Source organism: Capra hircus, chromosome 7, assembly GCF_001704415.2.
Source record: "Capra hircus breed San Clemente chromosome 7, ASM170441v1, whole genome shotgun sequence".
Lineage (NCBI taxonomy): Eukaryota > Metazoa > Chordata > Mammalia > Artiodactyla > Bovidae > Capra > Capra hircus.
In genome coordinates, this window is record NC_030814.1 from 79,786,420 (window position 1) to 79,810,362 (window position 23,943).

Genomic DNA, 23,943 nt, shown 5'->3' on the forward strand with positions numbered 1-23,943 from the left:
AAAATCCCATGGATGGAGGAGCCTGGTAGGCTGCAGTCCATGGGGTCGCTAGGAGCTGGACATGACTGAGCAACTTCACTTTCTCTTTTCACTTGCATGCATTGGAGAAGGAAATGGCAACTCACTCCAGTGTTCTTGCCTGGAGAATCCCAGGGATGGGGGAGCCTGGTGGGCTGTTGTCTATGGGGTTGCACAGAGTCGGACATGACTGAAGCAACTTAGCAGCAGTAACAGTGACTTAACACAAATTTATTATCTTATGCCTCTCAAGGTCAGAGATCCAAATTGAGTTTCATTGAGCTAAAATTAAGATATGAATGGGTTGTAGGAGATAATTGATTCCTTTCCCTTTTCAGCTTTCAGAGGTCACCTGGGCTCATGACCTTTACTTTGTCACCTAAGCCAGTCATGTATCATCTTCCATTCTCTGATTCTGGTCCTCCTGCCTCCCTCTTACAAGGAGCCTTATGATTACATTGAGCCCACCTGTATAATCTAGGATAATCTCTCCAGGGTAATATCATGTAATCAGATATACACAGTAGTAGCTGGCCCTATAAGGTAATATTCACAGGTTTAGGATGTGGGAGGAGGAACCTGCAACAGGCAGCTCTAACTCAACTTCCAAAAGAATTTTCCTTTATTTATATTGTCCCTTAAAACTGCTGCCCAGAAAGGGCAGAGAACCCTTTAGCTGAGAACCATCACTCAGTTATCATGAACAAAATTCAGACCTAATGCTTAGGGATATTGGAAGGATCAGTCTCTTTTCAGTTCTTTTTATTATAGAACTTTTAAGCAACCCCTCCATATGATGTGGTCTGGTTCATATGGCATTCCAGGAATGATGATTATCAGCAGTTGTATTTTGTTTTGCCTTTTTCTGTGAAAAATATGTAGAAAGACCTTTCATCAGAAATGTACTTCTTCCAACCATAATGTTATTGTATTCATTATTTTGGAAATTATAAACTTCTATACTTTCTTTATAATTCACTTATTGAACTCTTAATTTTTCAGAAAAAAAATTCCAATCTATTATACCAGATGATGTATAACAATAACAAGTACTAAAACAGAGAACTCATGTTCTGAAACATGAATATTTAGGCCAGCTAACGAAAGAATTGTCGATAAAATTTCAGTGTATATATATTTTACTTTCTTTTTATTGGAGATCACAGTGGTTCACTTTCTTTTATTGGCTTTTCCCTCAAATAATGTCTTTATAATCAAAAGACATTTCCTGTGTTTGTTTTCATTTCTGTCTTTATAGCTTAAGAAATGCATTAAAACTCCAGAAATTCCTTCTAAACATGTTCGGAACTGGGTCCCCAAAGTCTTAGAACAACGACGACAAGGTTTGGAAACATATTTACAGGTAAGATGTGTTTCGATCTTCAATTAATGTAATGTCACTTAAAGAATCATATATCTCAGTGTTTTTTCTCAGAACTTATGGGTGAGATGCAGACCGTATCAAGAAGCCAAACATTCTGAATGAAAGGAAAGTTTAAAATTATAAACATGTTGTTGGTTGGTTCTTTTATCTTTAATTAGGTTCTATTTTTATTTTTTCTTTCTTTTTCTTTTTTTTTAATTAATTAATTTATTTTTTTTTAATTTTTTTTTTTAAATTTTAAAATCTTTAATTCTTACATGCGTTCCCAACATGAACCCCCTCCCACCTCCTCCCATAACATCTCTCTGGGTCATCCCATGCACCGGCTCCAAGCATGCTGTATCCTGCATCAGACATAGACTGGCGATTCAATTCTAGGGTTCTATTTTTAAATGGTTATGTGGAAGTGAAAATTTAGTATAAAAGTAAAAACAAGTGTACAAGATGTCTATTTTTTTGTTCAATCCTACAAATTGCTTTTTTGTTTATAGCTTTCCTCTTCAAGATTCGTCTCTTCCTCATAGGCTAAGATGGTAAAGCATCTGCCTGCAATGTAGGAGAGCCGGGTTCGATCCCTAGGTCAGGAAGATTCCCTGGAGAAGGAAATGGCAACCCACTCCAGTACTCTTGCCTGGGAAATCCCATGGACAGAGGAGACTGGTAGGCTACAGTCCGTGGGGTTGCAAAGAGTCAGACACGACTGAGCAACTTCATTATTAGGGCTTTCCTGGTGGCGTAGTGTTCCTAGCCTTTAGATGTTGAGTGTTCGAGAGAAAATGAGAGAAGCTGCATTTTCAGTGGGCCTGGCTGGTACACGTCTGGAATCAAATTGAGAATAAGTATATAAAAATTGCCTCTGACAAAGTACTAGCTTCTTCAAAAAGTAGAATGTGTGTTTTTAAGACAATCCATAGAACTCTTTTTCCTGCAGCTATGAGGAGCAAACAGATCTACCTAAGTCAGATAAGACAAAGCAGTCTCTCTGCCAAGTGACAGAAAAAAACAAAAGGAAAGAGTGAGGCGATGTCAACTTCCCTGAGTTTTAAAACAAAAAGTGCTAGTGGCCTCAGGTGAACAGTCAGTGTAGCCATCATTAATCCAAAGAGCGCCACGTGGAATAGGCGCTGAGAGGAGGGTGGGGGGCTTGGGCGCCTGTGTTCATCAGGACGTGAGTCCACTTGAGGGGCTGATGCATGAGGCTGACTGACCAGGAGTGAGGGGTTGGTGTAGGGGAATCTTGGCTCTCAAAAACTGGGCATCTCCTCAGAGTTCTGAATTTACCATGATGATCTAACCAGGACATGTTTCTTCAAAGAAGTTGGTGTTCGTCCACAGCTGTCTTTGTAACCCCCTTCAGCGTTAACCCTCAGTGGATTTTGTTTGGGTAGGCAGCTATGGGCTTCATGAAGCCTACATCTGGTGTCCTCTACAGAGGTTTTCTGGTTGGTTGTGCTTGAGTGACTAGTAGCTGGAAGCTCAAGAGAGGCTGTTGACACAGGCTTGTACTTAGGGATCAGTTCACAGGCCTCTCCCCCAGTAGAAAAATTGTCAAGGAGCCGTCTCTGGCCTCCCGCAGTTTTCTTGGTCTTTACAGTGTTCACAGGGGAAAGTTGGTGTGTGGAAACCCCCAGAACCCAGAGGAGGGCTGTCTTCACTCTTTTGTTCTTCTGCCTGGGGATGCGGTAGATGGATCCTTCACTGCCTCTCCCCGGCAGTGGGAGATTAAGGGAAGCAGAGACTGCGCATGACAGGAAAGCGTGTGGTGTGTGCCTAGAGATTCTGTATATGGAGCCATGAGACTTCCAGAGCCTCGGGCTGCAACTGCAGAGCGAAACCAAACCCCAAAACCCCAAAATGAGACTTTAGATGTTGTATGCAAAGGGTAAAAATGCATGTTCTCTATAATTATACGGGCTTGGTAAACAACGCATTTTAATTTGTAAGCCAGATTTTCCACAGATATTGTATATCTTCAAGCTTCAGTTCTGAAGAAAGCTTTGCTCTTTCCTCCCATTGTATTTGACACATGACTCCCATTACTACTCAGTGTAAACATTTTAAGATGTTTGTACTTCGGATATAAATATGCAGATAAAATCATCTGGCATAGAGAGGAGTTTACAGTGACACTCAAATTGAGCTTAGAATTTTCTATTCTCAGAAACAGAGCTTGAAAGATGTGGTTGAACGACTGAGAGGGCTTGTTTGCTTTTGTGTGTTTAATATTCAGTTTGTTGTCAGTTAAGTCCTGAAGGAGTTCAAGGATGCTTTCTCTTCTCCGCCTTTCCTCTGATTCTGTCTGTGTGCTGTGGGAGCCAAATGGAAGTTACAGAGATGAGTGTGGATGAAAGATGAGTGCTTGATCAATTCCCAGGGAAATGAAAACCCTGGCTTAGGGGTCACTTCTTAATAGCTTTTGGTGTTTAAGTCTCTTCAGAAGTAAGACAGTTCCCGCTATTTCTTCTGCTCACCTGTGTAATCCAGTTTGAATCCCACTCACCCCCTGTACCAGTCTGAACCCCTGAGCGTAAGTACCACTAGCACTGCTTGGCAGGCAGCACTCTGCAGCGAATCCGTCTCAGCTTGAGGTATATGGGATGGCCCTGTTCAGGCCCATACACTTGAGAAAATATTAATACCCCAAGCCATAGCATAAGCTCATAGAGATCTCAGACCTTATCCAATCCAGCTTGTCTCCTGCTCTTCAGTTAAGTTCACGAGCATCCCTCTGGTCTCAGTTTACCACCCATAAAACAGACAGATTAACTCTTGGAAGGGCCAGAGAAAACCCTTCCTTTTGTCCCCAAAGCAACTAATACACCCTAGACCATGGATGGGTTCAGCACACATTTTCTGAATTGGCCCACACTGCTCTTTTATTTTGGAGATGGAGAACCAGGATTCCAGTGGGGTTAAGGAACTTGCTCACTTCCTGGAATATATTAGTTAAAGAGATAGGATTGGAATTTTAATTTCTTAACTCCCAAGTTAGACTCTTTTTATTATGTATTGTAGGTTTTCTAAGTCAGGAGAAATTTTCAGCCTTAACATATAGTTTGTCTTAAGGATGATGATAATAAAAGTAAAGGAAAATAGCTTATAAACCATCACAATTTAACTGGCTGTCTATCCCCAACGTCTTTGATCGATAGATTTGTTTTGTATCTTTGACTTCAATATTTAGAATCCTTTAAAAACTGTGAGCAATGTATTTTCTGTGTTAAGTCATCTGGATAGAAACAGAAATCTTAAGAATAAATTAATTTGGGTTTCCCAAACTTACCTGACCATTAGACCTGGTTTATGTAATATTTTATCTCCCAGTTTGAGAGGATTTTCCACCTTTCCTAAGACCCCACTGAAACAAAAGTCTAAAAACTTAAAAAGAAATAAACCGCAGCAGTTAGATGGTGGATGGGCAGGGAAAAGAGGGGATCATCAATGGGAAAAAAAAAAAAAATTAACAGTTTTTCTAGAAGATGGAATGTTCTGGTAGCATGTGATGGGTGCTACACAGTGAAAAGCAAAGCTCAGCCATGAGAGCCTGTGTGGATGTGGGAGGCAGCCTACTCACAGCTGAGGTGGAGATAGTCTTCTGGCCTTGGAGTCGGCAGGTGAGGCAGAGGCTGAGGTGAGCGGTGAGACTGAGCCCGGACGGGTGCCCAGGCTGCTTATTCTGTACAGGATACATCCTCGTGTTTATGGCCAAGTCCAAAATCTGTAAAGACTATTTCCTTGAAAATAAAACAAATGCAACAAAATACTAAACAGAATGTCTGAGGAGCTAAAGCTTCTAAGGTGGCTATCAGGGCCCCCAAGTTGACAACCCCCTCCCCCTCCTCTTACCTCAAGGAGAAGCCCGTCAAACTCACCTCCACCCGCACTTTGCCCTCAGAAGGAAGCACTGCTGACTTGAGGAGGTCCCCTCAAGCTGCTTTCTGCAGTGAGATCTGATCACCAGGGATCTCCAAGCACTGACGAAAAAGGCCAAGATGAACGAAAGCACTAACTCTTCAGGAAAGAGATAATTCAGAACACGTGTATCATAGAAATGGATTTCATAAATCTCAAGAGCTTCCCAAAGGTATTACACTCAAAAAATGACTCTAGGATACTGTGTGAAAGGCCCAATCAGAGAACACAGGAGCGTTCTTAGCATTGGTTGTTTTAGCCAGTTGATGAAACTGTTTTATCCAATTGATGGGGAGCTGCCCTTCCTAGTTGGGCAGCTGTTCCACAGAGTACAGCAACAAAAGCTCCAACAGAAGGCAGACACAGAGGTCAGTTCAAGTCTGATGTCCTCTTTCCTTCTGGTGGCCCAGGGAGAAGGAAGAGGAGGAAATACAGAAGTGGGGAAGAAAATAATCAAACGAGAAATACTTAACAATTCCACCTTTCCTCAGAGAAGGTTCTCCAAGGGCAGAGCACAATGAATGAAGAAACCCTCTTATGCCCAGACATAATCTGGCAACACTTCAGTACTTCATCAAAGATGAAGACCCTCGATTTTTCTTCCAGAAAGAGAAAACAGTGGTTAGCAAGGCGGTATCTTCACGTATTTATTTAAGGCTGATTTAATGGGCAAGTCTCTTATCATTCTTTATCAGCAACTTTAAATTGGAAGCTCTCATGATTTTCAGACAAGGAATTTCACCAGAACTTTACATGAACGGCATACTTGTGCTGTTTATTGCAATAATGTGAAATTTATCTTTCTGAGAAAGGGACTCATGTCTTATGTCACTTATTCAGGAACAGCACTTGCTTATGTTTTCATCTCTATCACATGGAGTGAAAAGTTATTAAAGTTTTGGGAGCTGACCAGAAATAGCTCATAGTAACTCATGAGAAAGGATAACCGAAGCTGATATTTTAATCCCTTAGAAAAAAGTTCATTTGAAGAACATTGTGCCACATCTGGGTCAGGCTGGGTAGATGCAGATTGCTATCTTCAGAGGACCCTGTTTACCTGGCTAGCCTGCCTCTCACTCATTCTTTAAATTATACTGTGCAGAATAATGTTCCATTCGGTCAGAAGTCTGAATTAAAGAGTATTGTATTTTTGACTTTTCCAGTAGTGCCTGAGGTATCTGTTAAAACTGACCATGTGCACTTGCAAATTTCTAATCCCTTGAGTGCAGTGAACTATATATAATCAGATGACATTTTAAAAGTGAATCTCCTGTATCTTAACCTGACTGCTTGATCTGTAGGAAAAAAGGTATGTTAAAATTCCCCGCTTGTGTTTTCCTGATTATTGATATAGTTGGGCTTAGTACAACCATCCATTTTTTGTTTGTTTGTTTGCTTATATTCAAATACAATATTTAATTTTTATCCATGTGTTTCATTAGTTCCCCTTTTGCTGAATTTTTCTTTCTTTGCTTGCTTTTGGACTGGTGGCAGACTTCTTCCTCCTTTTTCTCTTTCCATTTTACCCCGTTAGTATGTATGAATCCTTTCAGTGATTCCCTATTTTCTTTAGTTGCCTCCTGACATTTACAAGGACTTTATAATGTTTTAAATCTGATCACCTTGAATGTAGGACTCTGGGTTGACAATTCTAGTTTTTTTTCAGCACTTGGAAAATATTTCAAAACTTCATTTTGCCCCCATGGTTTCTGATTTAAATATCCATGGTCATATTAATTGTTTTTCCTGTATATGTAAGATGTTGCTTTAAACTGGCTGTTTTTATCGCCTTTGTGCCCACTCTAGCATGGTGAAGGCAAGATGTTTGATTTATTTTGTTTATTAAAACAATTATTGTTCAAATACTGTCTAATCACGTAAACGTCTCAGGGCACAGAATGGGTGCTCTTATGTGCCGTGCTGTGCTTAGTCACTCAGTTGTGTCTACTCTTTGTGACCCCAGGGACTGTAGCGCGCCAGGCTTCTCTGTCCATGGCGATTCTCCAGGCAGAAATACTGGAGTGGGTTGCTGTGCCTTCCTCCAGGGGATCTTCCCAACCCAAGAATCAAACCAGGGTCTCCTGCATGGCAGGCGGATTCTTTACCAGCTGAGCTACCAGGGGAGCCCCAGGTACTCTATAAATGTTAAAGAGAGGAAGAAATATAGAAAACTTTTATTCTTGAAAAATAAAAATCAAATGGCATTTTTTTCAAGATTTTGTCTTTGTCTTTGGTTTTCAGAAGCTTAATTATTATGTGTCTTGGTTTGTGTTTCTTGAAGTTTTTCCTATTTGGAATCCTACCAACTTGTTGAATCTGTAGTTTCTCTTTTGCCACATGTGGAAGGAAGTTTTTAGCCATTATTTTTTGGGTACTTTTTCAACCCCTTTCTCTTACTCCTCTCTTTCCAGGACTCCAATAATGGGAATGTTCTATTTTTTTATAATAGTTGCACAAGACCCTAAGACCTTTATTTATTTATTTTGACTGTCTCTTTCCATTGGTCAGATTAGATACTTTGTTTTGTTTCTATCTTCCCCTTCACTGATTCTTTTCTCTTTTCCTTCCATTGGGCCATTGAACCCTGCACTGAGCCCTTTCTTTATGTTATTGTATTTTTCAGTTCCAAAATCCCCATTTGCCATTTCTTTGTAACTTTTACTTTTTGCTGATACTTTATATGTGTATGTGTGTGTGTATGTGTATATGTGTATATATATATATATATATATATATATATATATATATATATATATATATTCCCTCCCCCCACCTTTTTTTTAGCCATGTTGCACAGCTTTCAGGATCTCAGTTCCCTGACCAGGAATCGAATCGGGGCCACAGCAGTGAAAGCACTGAATCCTAACCTTTGGACCTCCAGGGAACTGAGACTTTTTATTTCTTTGTTAAATTTTTCTGTTTCTTCTTCTTTCAGATATGCTCATAATTACTCATGGAAACATATTTATCATGGCTGCCTTAAAAAATCATTGTCAGATAATTTTCACCTGTCTCTGTCATCTCAGTGTTGGCATGTATTGGTTGACTTTTTCATCCTGTTTGAGATCTTCCAGGTTTTTGATATAATGAATGATTCTGGTTGCATTCTAGACATTTTTGTGTTATGGTACGAAACTCTGAACCTTATTTATATCTTGGTTGTTTTAGCTTGCTTTCTCTGGTACTGGTCAGTCAAGGCAGGGGACTCCACCTTCTTTCTACCAAGTGAAGATGGAAGACCAGATTCCTCACCTAGCATCACTGACAGCTGGGTTGGGCTGGGTGCTCCTCATCACTGCTGAGAGGATGGGAGTTCCAGCTCCCCACATGGTCTCCACAGACCCTGTAGGTGGGGGCACATTTCCGGCTGTGGGGATGAAAGTCCTCTCTTGGCCTTCTCTGACACCACCCCAGCACGGAGTGCTTCATTACCAGCCTTACGAGGATGGAAGTCTAGGCTTCCCATGCGGACATTACTGGCACGAGTGGCAGTTGGCCACAGTTTCTTCTGTGGTGTTTTGGCTATAGTAGAGCAATTTAGAGTTGGAGAGTTTTCTGTCTTGCTAGGTTGTCTCGTATGGTTTTGCTAAAGGAAACAGGATTTTACTGGGGCCTTATTTGTCTGCATATGTTGGTATTTCCTGGTTGCTAGTTTTTTCTTCTCCAAGTCAAGATAGGTGAGGCAAAATGAAAACCCAGGAAAGATAAAGCTCAATACTGTGTCATTTCTTGGGTCCTAAAAAGTCTCTTTTCTTCTTTCAACCTGTCATAATCGTCTTGTTTGCTTTCTATACAGGGCCCAGTGGTTTTAGTTGTACTTAGCAGGATCAATGGGAAAAAGTATATCTGCTCCATCTCATTGGAAGTCGAAGCCATACATTGATTTTTGAACTTAATATTATGGTTTTTTTGTTTCCATGAATTCTGTTTTCATTTTTTTCCTAATCTGCCTGGGTTTTGCATTTTTTTAATAGTCCTTATATTTTTGCTTACATTTTCAAACTTTGTTTATATTTTATCTCTTAGACATATTAACTCATGTCCTCAGGAAAAATGGTCACCACCACCTATCATCTGAATTCAGGGGACCATGTGTAGTTTTTTTCTAATTATATTTTATAAATAATTTACAGAAATTTATTAGAACTTTTATCAGAATTTCAACATGGCAGATCCAAAGTCAGTCCACACTTCCCTGTGTTTTATTTATTTATTTATTATTTTTTTTATTATTTTTTTTTCTTTTTTTAATTTTAAAATCTTTAATTCTTACATGTGTTCCCAAACATGAACCCCCCTCCCATCTCCCTCCCCATAACATCTCTGTGGGTCATCCCCATGCACCAGCCCCAAGCATGCTGTATCCTGCGTCGGACATAGACTGGCGATTCAATTCTTACATGATAGTATACATGTTCAGCATCCTTTGAACAGTAAACCTGACTGTTATCAGATTCTATGTATGAACATGAGACATAAACCATCTTATAGATACCGATTCGAGATTTTTATATCCTTCTCTAATAGATTCCAGTGTATCATTGTTTCTGACTCTTCTCTTTGGACCTGCATTGTTAAAACCCAAAACCACAATGGTTAGTAGTATTCTTGAGGAGACAGTGACTAATATCTTTGCTGCATAATTACAAAATATTTTCATCTTTAAATTTACAAATACCAACTAGAATGACCGAATCAATGAAATTTTTTTCAAGTTTCTGTATTATCTGTTTCCTTCTAGTCGTCTTTGTATATCCTGTAGCATTGTCCACTGAGACTTCATAGTTGAGGGGTTTTCTGTGGGTCTTTTTTGCCACTAGAAAGCACTAATTTAAGTTACCAACCTGTGAAGGGGCCAGTTTGTGGCTTTAAATTCTCAGAGGATATTTCTCCTCCTCTCCTTTACTTCCAAGACTGCTCTTCACAGTTCTTTATTCTCCCCTCCCCTGGGGAGGAAGCAGCTTTACTTGGAGCTCATCTTTGATTCCCTACACCCTCTTGCCCTGGGCAAACCTCAGGCTTTATCTTAATTTCCTTTGTCCGTACACTCGCCAACCAGATGCTCAAAGTTACAGAGTTCACAGTATGTCCACAGGACAGGGATATGTGATTTTAGGATCTTAATGTTTCCTTTCCAAGATAATCTGAGCCATAGGAAGTTTTAAATGCCAAATCACTCTTCACAGTTAGCCAAGCTCTACTTCGGAGACTACTTAATTTCCTATAACACATTCTTCAAACATACATGGAAAGGTTTAGAAAACGAGTTTAATTATTTTCCCGGCTATAAGAGTTTATTTGACAGTGTTTGCTTCCCAAATCAAAATGGATTTTATATTTCATTCATTCAAAGGTGAGAATGTGTTTAGGCAGCAACCTCTGGTAGAGTCCATAGTAGTAGAAAGTCAATGGTCATACATATAGTGCATTTCAACTCAACCTAACTGGAATATACCCTTTTTAAAATTCAGCAGTTATATACATGTGGTATAGAAGAGACTTTCAACATTCCTACAAGACAATCCCCAGAGAGGTTGCATCATGACCTAATCCTGGTCAACTACAGTCCATAGGGTCGCAAAGAGTCGGACACGACTGAGCGACTTCACTTCTCACTTTCACTTTTTTATACTTACATACATGTGGTGTAGAAGAGACTTTCAACGTTCCTACAACATAATCCCCAAAGAGGTTGCATCATGACCTAAACATGTCTTTTAATTTTTTATGTAGGCTGTATATCGGCTTAATGTTATAGAATTCACAGAATAATAGGGTCTCTCAGTATGCCTTTGACCCTTTTTAACAACCAGTGCTCAGACGGTGAAGAATCTGCCTGTAATGCAAGAGACTCAGGTTTGATCCCTGACTCGGGAAGATCCCCTGGAGAGGGAAATGTCAACCTGCTCCAATATCCTTGCCTGGAAAATCCCATGGATGGGGAGCCTGGCAAGCTACCGTCCACAGAGTTGCAAAGAGTCAGACATGAATGAGTAACCGCCACTCAGTCTGCCTGTGATCCTTTTTAACCACCCCCAGTGCTTCAGAAGACATTTTCTTATAAATTAGGTTGCCTCTGACTTCCACTGGGCATGTATTCCAGCCCTTTATCTTTCTCTTCCATGAGCAAGCTTCTTTACTTTTCTCAAGATAGGATTCTCTGGTAATGTGGTCCCTTTCCCTAATGTGCACCAGGAACTGCTTCTAAAATGCTGGAAAGGTATTTTCTTTTGAAGAAAGTTCGGTTAACATCTGCTCTGCTGCCTCATCACCTGTTGCTAGGTGCCAGGGCTTGACAAGGTCTGTTACCCCCAGAATCCGGGGGTCATAAGGTGACAGGCCAGCGTGTCTGGTATCACCATGGTGTCTTCTCTGAAGCTCTCTCTTTTGCTTGATGAGCAGTACTTACTGTGCTTACTGTACTAGTTGCCCTTAAACGTCTTATGAACTACATTTTCTTACTTCCATACTATAGTGTATTTGTGGACTTAATTTTCACAACTATAGACCACTGACAAATTTGACATTTTACTGTTAAATTACTAAAAATATCTGTTTTATGACCAAGAGCCAGTACTAGCAATTAGTATTCTTTGGTAGGGGGAGCTTTTATCCAAGTCTTGTTTGGACAGCCCCCAAAGGTTTTTGGTTTTTTTCAGTCATTCCATGAGAATTTCACAGTAGGCATAACTGAGTGGAGAATAATAGGCTAAATGATACTGAACTGAGATTCAGTTTTTAATGTTTTCAGTGTCCACTTACCAGGTCCGCAGCTTTCTCTTGCTTATGTCAGCAAACTTGCAAACCACTACGCATCACACTGCTGGGGTTGTGAGCAGTCATTACTGCAAACATTAAGCTTGGAACAGGTTTCTAATTAAGATGTTAGAATTATAATAATCTCTAAGCTAGTTTTACTTCTTAAAGGCATTTTATCATTATTCTTCACATAATCATAGATATCTATAAAGTTAAAAACAATCTCTTACACACAATCTAATTTTATTCTTTCTTTTCCTCTACCTTTCATTTCTGTGGCTTTTAAGTCATATGTCTACATATCTATTCCTAGCCATTCAACTCTGGCTAAGGACTAATTGAAATTTTCTCATTTAATCCGGCCTTGATTCGGTAAAGGCCTTGATGAAGCTGAGTCAACTCAGTTCAGCAGAGAAGCCCTGTGCTACCCCAGTGACCAGCATAGGACCTGATAGCCTAGGTCCTTAGAATTTTGAGTTTAATTCACAGATTAAGAAGTGATACTATGGCAGCTTTGCTTCTTATAAGTGACTTTTTTTAAACTGCAACTGAGCTAAAGAACAAGACCTTACGTACATTTTAAAATAAATAATGAACCTTATTATTCTCAACAACAGATGAAAATCAAACGTGAAATATATAGGGATTAAGTAGCCCCACCATGGAGGTGGAAGACCTTATGTTTTTTTGTTTTTTGAGAGATGTACAGCTTGAATTTCATAAAATCCCTGTAGAAACCCATAGAAGTAAGAGAATCTGTGGAGATCTTGCTTATAACATGAGACAAACTGTTCTTTGTTCTCGTTAAAGATTGTGAACAGTGTGTTAAATAATATTAATGGCTAGGATTGTCAGTACTTAACAGTACTTTCCTTGTACAAGTGATTTTATTGATTGATACAGACTCAGTGTAACAGGAGCAGATTATTTTTACTGATTCTATCGAAATCTTAACCAGCTTTGTTAGTGCACCACGTATCTTTAACTAGATCTAGATGATGATGTAGATTAAGAAAAGCAAACCACCATCCATCTCTTTTTGATCTGTTAATAACTTAAATCCATCATTGCTAGCAAGTGTTTTCAGATTCTGTCGTGCATACATGTTTCTCTTGTCCCTGGTTAGAAATCCTATAACCTTGTTTCAGCGGTTGGCTTTTCGTACAAGAAAACCCTAACCACTTATCCAGAATTTGGCAGGCAAGTTTGTCATCAGAATTGAAGTAATTGATGAAATACAAAGGAAAAAGTAAAACTGTACTAGTCTCTGCTATTAAATTTCGTTTTTGTAGCCAGTGAGCTGTGTATTTTTAGGTTTTATAGTAGTTCTGTAAGAGTATTTTTGTGCTAAGTTGAAAGCACTGTATGAAGGCTATAAATAATTACTTAAGACAATGTATGATATTTCTTCTCATTATACTGTATTTTAAAGGTTTCCATTTTAACTACAGAGAATTGTGCTGTTTAAGTTCAAATGTCCTTTTTTCCCCAGTAATTTACCTACTTCCCATTGATCTCAAAATAATACTTTGTTTAAAATAATTTTTAGTGGAGAAAAATTTTTTAATTTTCCAAAGGCAGTCACACATATTATTTCTTTAAAGATCACAGTATACTTTTCTTTCAAGGAAACAAACCAGTATTTTTAAAATTGTGATAATGCATTCTTGCTCACCTTGGTGGATAAGTCTGGTGGAAGCCTGTCCTACAAAACTATATAGATAATGAACTTTCAGAGGTCAGATGGGTCAGTGGAGGTATAATTACTAATGCCTATTTAAGAAGCATTAGGACCTTCAAAAATGTTTCTGATTTCATGAAGAAGACCTGTGTGAAAGAAGGAGATAGAATGGAAATATGCACTACAGTGCACTGTGGCCTGAAAGCTTTGATCAGACTTAGAACTTAAAACTCTGGGAGTTATTTCCCAAACCTGTGAATTATCAAATATCAACCACCCAACTTGGCAGTCGGCACTGATTAAAAAAATTACTCCAAGGGGTCAGTAATTAAGGTTCAGTGCTCTGAACAAGAACACTGGGTTAATAAGATGGATATTTTGCATTGAGTCTTCCTCTTGAGCTGGCTATGCTTTGCTGCCAGCTCATGGCTGCTGGCCTTTTCTAGAAAGAAAATGGGCGAGGTGTGTGTGGTGAGAACAGGCACAGACCTGCACTCATTTATGCAAAGCCAGCTCAAAGCCCCTCCCCAAAACAGGTTGTTGGTGATGCCATTCTAGGCTCATGAAGAGAAAGATAGACTGTATATTACTTCTTCACATCCAAACTTCTCTTAACAAGTAGATGGATTTAGATGATAAAAACTTCACATCTTGAGCTGGCATTATATTTCTTTAACTATTGGTTCCTTTAAGGTGGCTATAAGGTGTCTTGAGTCTCTACTACTACTGCTGTTTTCTATTCAGAGAAGATTTTAGGAAGCCCAGCATTATTCTAGAGATACTTTTGTATTTTATCAGATTCATTGTAATGGATTCAAGAATTTTTAAAAACTGGCTTTTGTAGTGAGGTTCACTTTTAGCTTGATGACTGTAGTTTAATCAGAGGAAGAATATTATATATCTTTTATGTGGTCATTTATTTTCTGATCACTATCTGTTTCTTTACAGGCAGCAATCATTCTTTCCTTGCAGGTTAACATATTTTTAGTATTACAGTATTGTTTTATTGTTCAGAGACATTACTTTGCCGACTAAGGGCCGTCTAGTCAAGGCTATGGTTTTTCCTGTGGTCATGTATGGATGTGAGAGTTGGACTGTGAAGAAGGCTGAGCACTGAAGAATTGATGCTTTTGAACTGTGGTGTTGGAGAAGACTCTTGAGAGTCCCTTGGACTGCAAGGACATCCAACCAGTCCATTCTGAAGGAGATCAACCCTGGGATTTCTTTGGAAGGAATGATGCTAAAGCTGAAACTCCAGTACTTCGGCCACCTCATGCGAAGAGTTGACTCATTGGAAAAGACTCTGATGCTGGGAGGGATTGGGGGCAGGAGGAGAAGGGGACGACCGAGGATGAGATGGCTGGATGGCATCCCTGACTCGATGGACGTGAGTCTGAGTGAACTCTGGGAGATGGTGATGAACAGGGAGGCCTGGTGTGCTGGGATTTATGGGGTCGCAAAGAGTCGGACACGACTGAGCGACTGAACTGAACTGAACTGACGTGTATGTTCATACTCAACAACATTGAAAAACACAAAAGAATAAAAGTAATTGTCTGTGATTCTTCCATTTAGACCACTGGTTCTAGACCCGGACATTTGATGATGCACAGAGATATTTTTAGTTGCTACAGCTGAGGATGGGGCTGCTGCTAGCATGCATCTAGTGGGTACTTCAGAAATGCTAGCCATCCTGCAGTGCATGGGACAGCCCCAAACAAACAAGCATTTGACCCCAAATGTTAATATTGACCAGGATGAGAAACCCTGATTTAGACATCTCTAAATTTTAGTGTGCTTGCTTTGTCTTTTTCCTATGCATAGTTTTAATCCTGTATTTTAAAGTGCTTTTACGTCATCTATAATGCTTTATAAACTTCTCTTTTAAAAACAGATTACAAACATTTATCATGTGTTAAGTATTCCTCTAAGAGAAGGTTTTTTAAAAAACTATTCCAACTTTTATTATGGAGAATTTCAACATATAAAGACTTGGCAGAATAATGTAATAAAATCTTCCAACATGAGCATCATGGTTGATAAGCAACCATTGTCAATACAGGGGCAATCTAACCTGACCTATATCTTACCCCACCCTCTCATGTTACTTTGAAAAAAACTCCAAAATATTTTTATCTATAAATATTTCAGTATGTATCTCTAACAGAAAGTTTCTTTTAAAAAATAATTTTAATACTGCTTCACAATATTTTACCTTATCCTGTGATATATTATAATTTATTTAACTAAGTGCCTACTGTTGAGTTTTGCATTTTTTTTTTTTACTTTTACACTTAAAAAAATTTTTTTTAATCTTTATATGACGCAATCTCCTTGTTCTACAGGTGAGATAGTGTGCAAACTAAGCAAGGTGAGAACGAGCACAAGACCCTTAATTTCATTAAACACTGTGTAACTGGTAAAGATTAATGTACATATCTCCTGCTAATTCTTTCCAATTACTTAGTTCATATAAATTCCCAAGCCTGGTTAATTATGCTGAAGTCAGGTAGTAATTTTGAGCAGTGTTCTGACGACAAGGGAATTTTCCTGGTATAACCTTGCCCTCTCACACAAGCTCTCAGCAGATTAGGCGCTCAGCCTGGAGTCCATTCATTTTCTGCTCAGGCCTAATTGCTGCCGACTGGCTGCCACAGGTACCTGGATAGTCTGTGTTTAAGGAGGCAGGGACTTGTGAGAACAAATAAGGAAAGATTAATTGTTTGTTTTGTTCGCTCCCAAGAGAAATGTGGGTGCTTAATCAAGAAAAATAATTTCTTCTGTTGATTTGGCTTATTTGGAGAAAAGATAATCGTGTAAAGCTAGGCACAAAAATGATGCCTTTTACAAGAGGTATTGCCACTTACCTACACAGGAGACAAGGATACAGGGAAATGAATGTAAGACACTGATGAAATGGATGAGGATGGCTCACATTTCTCATCGTAAGTAATCTGGCTGTTGGGCTTTTATTTGTACCAATAGCGCTAGCTAGTATTGTCATTTGTTTTGTCTGGCTCTTCGGAAATCTAATCAAGGAGACAATAGTGTAAAAAAAATCAACAACACTTTTCCAAATTGTTCTTAATTGCTGGAATACAAAGTGAGCTAAATGCTGTGATGTTTCCAATTAAAGAACCTGTTTTAAGCAAGCACTATTAAATCTATCTTTCCTGATCTGATAAATAAGCAGTCAAAGAGTGGAGCAGATTAATTGAGAGCCATTAATTCCAGATTCCTTATAACAGGAAGTGTGAACCAACATTATTAATGAGCTTTGGCAATTTGGGGCTTGATACCTGTGTCACTTGTATCTTCTGGTCCATCAAAAAAAGGAAATTTATTAAGTGTTATCATATTGCTTGTGATCGTTCATACCTACCCCAAACCATTTGCTTTCTAAAATCTCAAGAAATATTAGAAGGACTTTTGGTGTGTTCTGAATCAGAGTTGACCATTGAATCTGGAAGGTGAAAGTGAGGGAATTAAAAGAGAAATGTATATTGTCCCTCTGACAGGAAGTGGTACAGCTATAAACACAGGAGTTTTTACACTAGGCAGGAGCTGGCAATCTTTTGTGTGTGAAAGACCAACTAGTTAATATTTTAGACAGTGTGCCCTGTATGGACTGTCACACTTCTCGCCTCTGCCACTGTAGTATGAAAGCTGCCCTGGATAATATATAAAACAGGGAGAGGGGCTGTGTTCCAGTTACTGTTCGATCGCTCAGTCGTGTCCAGCTCTTTGCACCTCCATAGACTGCAGCACGCCAGGCATCCCTGTCCTTCAGTATCTCCCGGAGTTTGCTCAGACTCGTGTGCATTGAGTCAGTGATGCCATCCAACCATCTCATCCTCTGTCAGCCCCTTCTCCTCCTGCCCTCAATCCTTCCCAGCAACAGGATTTTTTTCCAGTGAGTCGGCTCTTTGCATCAGGTGGCCAAAGTATTGGCGTTTAGCTTCAGCATCAGTCCTTCCAATGAATATTCAGGGCTGATTTCCTTTAGGATTGACTGGTTTGATCTTGCTGTCCAAGGAACTCTCAAGAGCCTTCTCCAGCACCACAGTTTGAAAGAATCAATTCTTTGGCACTCAGCCTTCTCTGTGTTCCAATAAAACTTTACTTATAAAAGCAGGCAACAGGCCAGATTTGACTTTGGGGCTCTAGTTGAGCCCTGGATTTAGAGGCCAGTGGCAGATTTGGGTGGATGGGCAGCAGCAGATGGCTGGAATGAAGAATGTGGCCTGGCATCAGGTGAATATGGGTTCAGAGTCCTGACTCTACTTATACTAGCTGTATAAGCTAAGGTAGTTAATTAACTTCCTTGAGCACTAGTCACCTTTTCTATAAAAAGGAATAAGAAGATACACCTCATAAAGTTGTTAGTGAGGATTATATAAGCTAATGTACATGGAGCATTATCCAGTTCCTGATATAGAAGAGGCATACAATCAAAAATAGCCATCATTTTTTTCCCATCAAATCCAGGTCATATGTGACATGTTTGTCCTCATTTTTCTGAAATTCCAGAATATTCCTAGGACTCCTCAGAGCCATGGGGATTAATGCCTAATCTTATTTGGCCATGAAAATTAAATTAGAAAGTATTCTTTTAGGAACCCCTCTAAACAATTCAGCTAAAACTGTAACTAATTAAAAATGCTGTTGGAGGCCATACAAGGCAGAAATCTTGAAGATGATGCAGAATGTTGTCACAGGGAAGTGCTAGTGTTAATCTTCTACGCCTTCACTCCTGTATTCATTGATTCGTAAAATAAACATTTTTCAAGAGCTATTCATGATCAGATACTCTGCCTCAGGCCTTACATTTATTGTTTCACAATCCTCACCACCATCCATGCTCAGTAGCATCATCTGGTATTGAAAGTCAGCCTGCTTAAACATGGACCGTTCTGTATAGAATGACACCTGTAAGCCCATCTGTAAAGTACCTCCATTTCCCTCCACAGACAAACAATTGGCAGGCATTTCAGGTTGAATTTTTTAAAGAACCTGCCAGTCAAGGGAGAGATTTGAGGAGTGCTGGGGTGGGAATCTTGTCCCTAGGGGAGCAGTTCATGCAGGACTCTCGCTAGCAAGTCTCCAAGGTGGAGTGTTCATGATGACCCACTGGAGTTAGAAAGCAGTCATGCAACTTGCAAGTCTATTGAAATTTTTAGTCTGATAAAGAAGTAAATTAAGCTTTATTAATGTTGCTGTAGAGGGAACTCCCTGGTGATCCAGTGGCTAGGACTTTTTGCTTTTACTGTCCGTGCCCGGGTTCAGTTCCTGGTCAGGGAACTAAGATCCCTCAAGATACGTGACATGGCCAAAAAAAGAAAAAGAAAGAAAAAAAAAATTATGGTACAGACCAATACTGGCCCTCTGGCAAGCCCAGACGTCGGTCAGCCTGGGGCCCACAACCAGGAGCCCTCATCTGCTTGTTCATCCCAGTCTGCTGCTCTTCATGCTTGACTAGGTCGGTTTATGGTCTATATCACCTACTTTCAGCTAAATTTCACAGAAGTTGTTGCTTGGTTGCTTAGTCACGTCCAACTCTTTGTGACCTCGTGCTCTGTAGCCCACCAGGCTCCTCGGTCCGTGGGATTTTCCAGGCAAGAGTACTGGAGTGGGTAGCCATTCCCTTCTCCAGGGGATCTTCCCAACCCAGGGATCAAACCTATGTCTTCTGCACGGCAGGTGGATTCTTTTTTTTTTTTTTTTTAATTTATTTATTTTAGTTGGAGGCTAATCACTTTACAATATTGTAGTGGTTTTTGCCAGACATTGATATGAATCAGCCATGGGTTTACAATGTGTTCCCCACCCTGAACCCTCTTCCCACCTCCCTGCCCATCCCATCCATCTGGGTCATCCCAGTGCACCAGCCATGAAATCTTTAAACTTTATAAACAGTAATAGCTAACATACACAGTGTTTCAAGGCCTACTTAGCTGGCTTTCTCTAGTCTAACCCACCTTGTTCTCTCTATATACCTTTCTGCCCTCAGTTTGGAAGCTGGTGAAAAAATCCTAGGGAAATTGTGCCATGACCTGGAGGCCTGTGGCCACAGGACACAAAATTATCTTTACTTTTTCCTTTTCTCTCGTTGGCCATCAATGAATCATGTCCAATCTTTCCACATAGTATCTCTTGCACTTGTCCTTTCTTCTCCATTCTTGTTCACATCTATGGGCTTATGGACTCATAATTAGATTACTACAATAACTATCTAACTGGTTTCCATATATCCATCTCTCTTGGACTCAAAAGCTTCTGGCAGCAATATAAAAGATTACATTCATAAAAGTAAAGTTTAGCCAAGTAATCTCTCCATTCACAAACCTTGACTGGTTTCCTTCTGTTTATTGAGTAACGTCCAAATGCTATTGCTGCTAATGCTAAGTCACTTCAGTCGTGTCTGACTCTGCGCGACCCCATAGATGGCGGCCCACCAGGCTCCCCCGTCCCTGGGATTCTCCAGGCAAGAACACTGGAGTGGGTTGCCATTTCCTTCTCCAGGCAGGTGGATTCTTTACCACTGAGCCATGGGGAAGCCCTGAACCTCATGGAAGTTTCAGTAGCTTAATAGGAGCCCTGGAAAGAAGTCACAGACTGAAGAGAAAGCTGGGAAATGCTCGCCCAGGTGCACGGTGAACAGCAGAAAGGTGCGGCCCTGATCCCAGCACTGCTTCCGGTTCTGCAAGCTCCAAGGCCCTCGCTTAGCCTGGCCCTTCAGATGAAAGGCCTAGGAGCACCAAGTAGGAGAGAAAGCAGCCTTTGAAAGAACACAAGCCTGTGAGAGAACATGATGAAATTGGATGTTTGAAAATTTTTCTGTCGGTGTGGGATTTTGTTGCCAGAATTAATGTTTATAGCCTGAAATTCTCTCCAGCTCCCTTAATATTGGAAACAGAGTTTTCTAGCCTGTTCAGAAATCTTTCACAAGAAGAGTTTCAGCGACTCTTGGACCCAGATTTTTCTAAACACAATATTTTGTAATTCTGTGAGAACAACTGTGCAGCATCAAGAAAGGGAGATTCCTGGCCACATCTCATTAAAAAATTAGCCTTTGTGGTGGTGGAGATTGGAAGTTGAAAAATTACTATTATGATTCAGTAAGTACAGTCATTGGATCTATTTATCTTTTTGAGATACTCTTTTCTAGAATAGTGGTCATTGAAATAAATATTATGAAATAAACAGAATTTTCAGTCGCTCTTGAACACAATTAGAGAATAATCACTGTATTTCAACCTAAGAGAGCTTAGTCAGTCATATTACTCTCCTGTTAAAATATCATTATCTGGAATTTTTAATAGGAACAGAAATAGTTTTTGTATCATTAATACATGCCATTAAAGAGAATTTAAGTATTAGTTCATCTTTATATCACTTTAAATTTTTCTTTTGTGTATGTTTCAAATAGAACATAATTAATACAGTAATACCTTTATTTCATGTATAATTAAGTAAGTATTAGAGTGAGGGCTCAGCCCTTTTTCACTGGAGATGTGTACAATGAAAAATGTTTGGGAGACATGGAGACACTGCTCCAAGTCACTGGAACCTCCTGTTCCATTCATGCCAGTGTGTTTTAAGTAAGTAAAATATGTTTAGAATTTTTAAAAAAATATTCTTCCTGTGGTTCTTCTTTATTAGAAAATATGTTTTATTTATTTTAAAAGACCTCTCCCAATTCAGAATTTGGCCAACTCCTATCTTGCTTGTACTAACGGAAATCAACCCTGAATATTCATTGGAAGGACTGATGCTGAAGCTCCAATACTTTGGCCATCTGATGCAAAGAGCTGATTCATTGGAAAAGACCCTGATGCTGGAAAAGATTGAGGAGGAGAAGGAGACGACAGAGGATGAGATGGTTGGATGGGATCACTGACTCAGTGGACATGAGTTTGAGCAAACTCCAGGAGATAGTGAAGGACAGGGAGGCCTGGCATTTTTTCACAGAGAATGCTTGCTTTCTTGATGGGAAATTGTGGCTTTTATCCCCTTTCTTCTGATCCTGCCCCTCATAGTGATTCAGGAAGACTTGTTATTGTCTCCTGTCCCAGAATGCCTTTTAGGCAGCGGGCATGCCAATAAATTGAATTCTTTCCATTTTCTCCCTCATCCACCTGAGCAGGAGAGTAGGGTCACAACATCGGAGCAGAGGGTAGGATGTTGGAACTCTGATCATCCGTCTCTGTTATGATTTTAAACCATCCGTGATAGGAGAGTCACCTCCTACCTACCAGGAGCTTCCTTACATTCTACATACACAACTGAATCCTGCACGTCATACCTAGGATGCTCTTGGGCTTATTTCAGGTACTACTTGCCATCCTGCTGTTGGAGATTCCTATCCTGTTCCGGAAAAATCTGGGCCATTCTTAGGTACCTTTATGAAATCACCCTTTCGCTAAAAACAGTCACAGGACTGTGTCCTGGAAGCTGGTCTCCATCAAGCAAAGGAGCACTTTCCTTGTTTGTCGCCCCCGCTGCCATTTTCATTGTTTAGCGCTTTATCCCTTCCTGATGTCATGGTTGTTTCCTCAGTAGCTCCAGCTGTTCTGCACAGTATCCGGGGAGATGTGCCTTCTCAACTTCCTCTCTGTCCATGATACTCACCTACCAAGAATTATGTCATGGCTCCTTGGTAGCTACGGAACTGTGATGTTCTCAGGCCCCATACTCAGAACCGCAGCCTTACTCTGCATGGATATCACTGCCTACTAGCCGACTGACTGCCCTTGTCTTGGCTCCTGTGTTTACCATACCTTGCACCTGGTATCACCTCTCTTCTCATCTCTGTTTCCCAAAACATCCCACAAGGTCATTTCCAGGACCTCCTCTTTACGGGTTCTTTTTCAGTTCTCCACACCCAGATGTAATATTCTCAAACCCGAATACATTATAGTTGGCTGTCACCCCACTGCATTTTTACCTTCTGTTACAGCTCACTAACTTTATTTCTCCACACTCAGTTTTCAGTCCTGCATGCCACCCGTCTGCCTCCCCAAACATGTAACTTTAGCTCAGCCCACCATGACTCCTGGGGCTACCCTGGTGGCCAGGAATCCACCTGCAGTGCAGGAGACCTGGGTTTGACCCTTGCATTGGGAAAATCCCCTAGAGAAGGGAATGGCTACCCACTCCAGTATTCTTGTCTGGGAAATCCCATGGACAGAGGAGCCTGGGGGACTGCAACCCATGGGGTCGCAGAGAGTCAGACACAGCTGAGCAACTAACACTTTAACACACACTGTAACTGCTACCTCAAGACTGCCAGGTAGATAATTTGGTTTTAATGATATTTGATATTATTCTAATTCTTTCTTTTGTTATTTTTGTTCCTCTCTGATAGTTTGGGATAAAATATTAGATTCAAGTGGAAATGTACACCCAGGGATGATTCATGTCAATGTATGGCAAAAACCACTACAATATTTGAAGTAATTAGCCTCCAATTAAATTAAAAAAAAATGATTCAAATGGAATATCTACTTTATTATGCAGTATTTCATTGTGTGATATTCTCTGAGTTGATAGTGGTACTTTTGTATTATTTGTTATGTGAAACATTTAAAATTAGGCTGCATAAAATTTTGAAAATCTATTCAGCAAGAAAGTCACCACAAATTCAAACCATAAGACCAATAGGCTAAAAAAATGAACACTATATATGACAAAGGTCTGATTCCTATGGTATGAAAAGTTCTTTTATAAGTTGTTAGGAGAGGAAAATTATCAAACAGGAAAATGATAATTCATTCATTAAAAAGTCATTATAAATGACTAGTGAAAAATTAAAAAAAGAAAAATACTTTATTAGTAATCAGTTCAGTCAGTCGCTCAGTGGTGTCCAACTCTTTGCGACCCCTTGGACAGCAGCATGCCAGGCTTCCCTGTCCATCACTGACTCCCAGAGCTTACTCAGACTCATGAGATAGTATATTTACTTGTAGATTTGCAAAGATTAAAACAAACCATTTATACTCACTGTTGGTAAGAAATAGACATTCTCACGTACCTTTGAGGCATCTGCCCATTGTGGCAACATGTTGGAAAAAAATGTGACAGTTTTGTCTCTGAATTTATCCAACAATTATTCTTGCATAATTGGGCTATGCTGTGTGTAAGGCATTTCTTTCATTGTAATATAATTATAAAAGTTTCCCAATAGGAG

At 39.8% G+C, this 23,943-nt stretch overlaps 1 protein-coding gene across 1 annotated transcript in view; it reads left to right on the plus strand.

Annotated features, from left to right (window-relative positions):
- The window catches only part of SNX24 (sorting nexin 24), a 175,318-nt gene that overhangs the window by 114,308 nt on the left and 37,067 nt on the right, over positions 1 to 23,943 (plus strand). Inside the window, exon 3 of the mRNA XM_018050678.1 lies at positions 1,277 to 1,381. Coding sequence (XP_017906167.1) covers positions 1,277 to 1,381 — 105 coding nt within the window. The remainder of the gene's footprint in view (positions 1 to 1,276; positions 1,382 to 23,943) is intronic.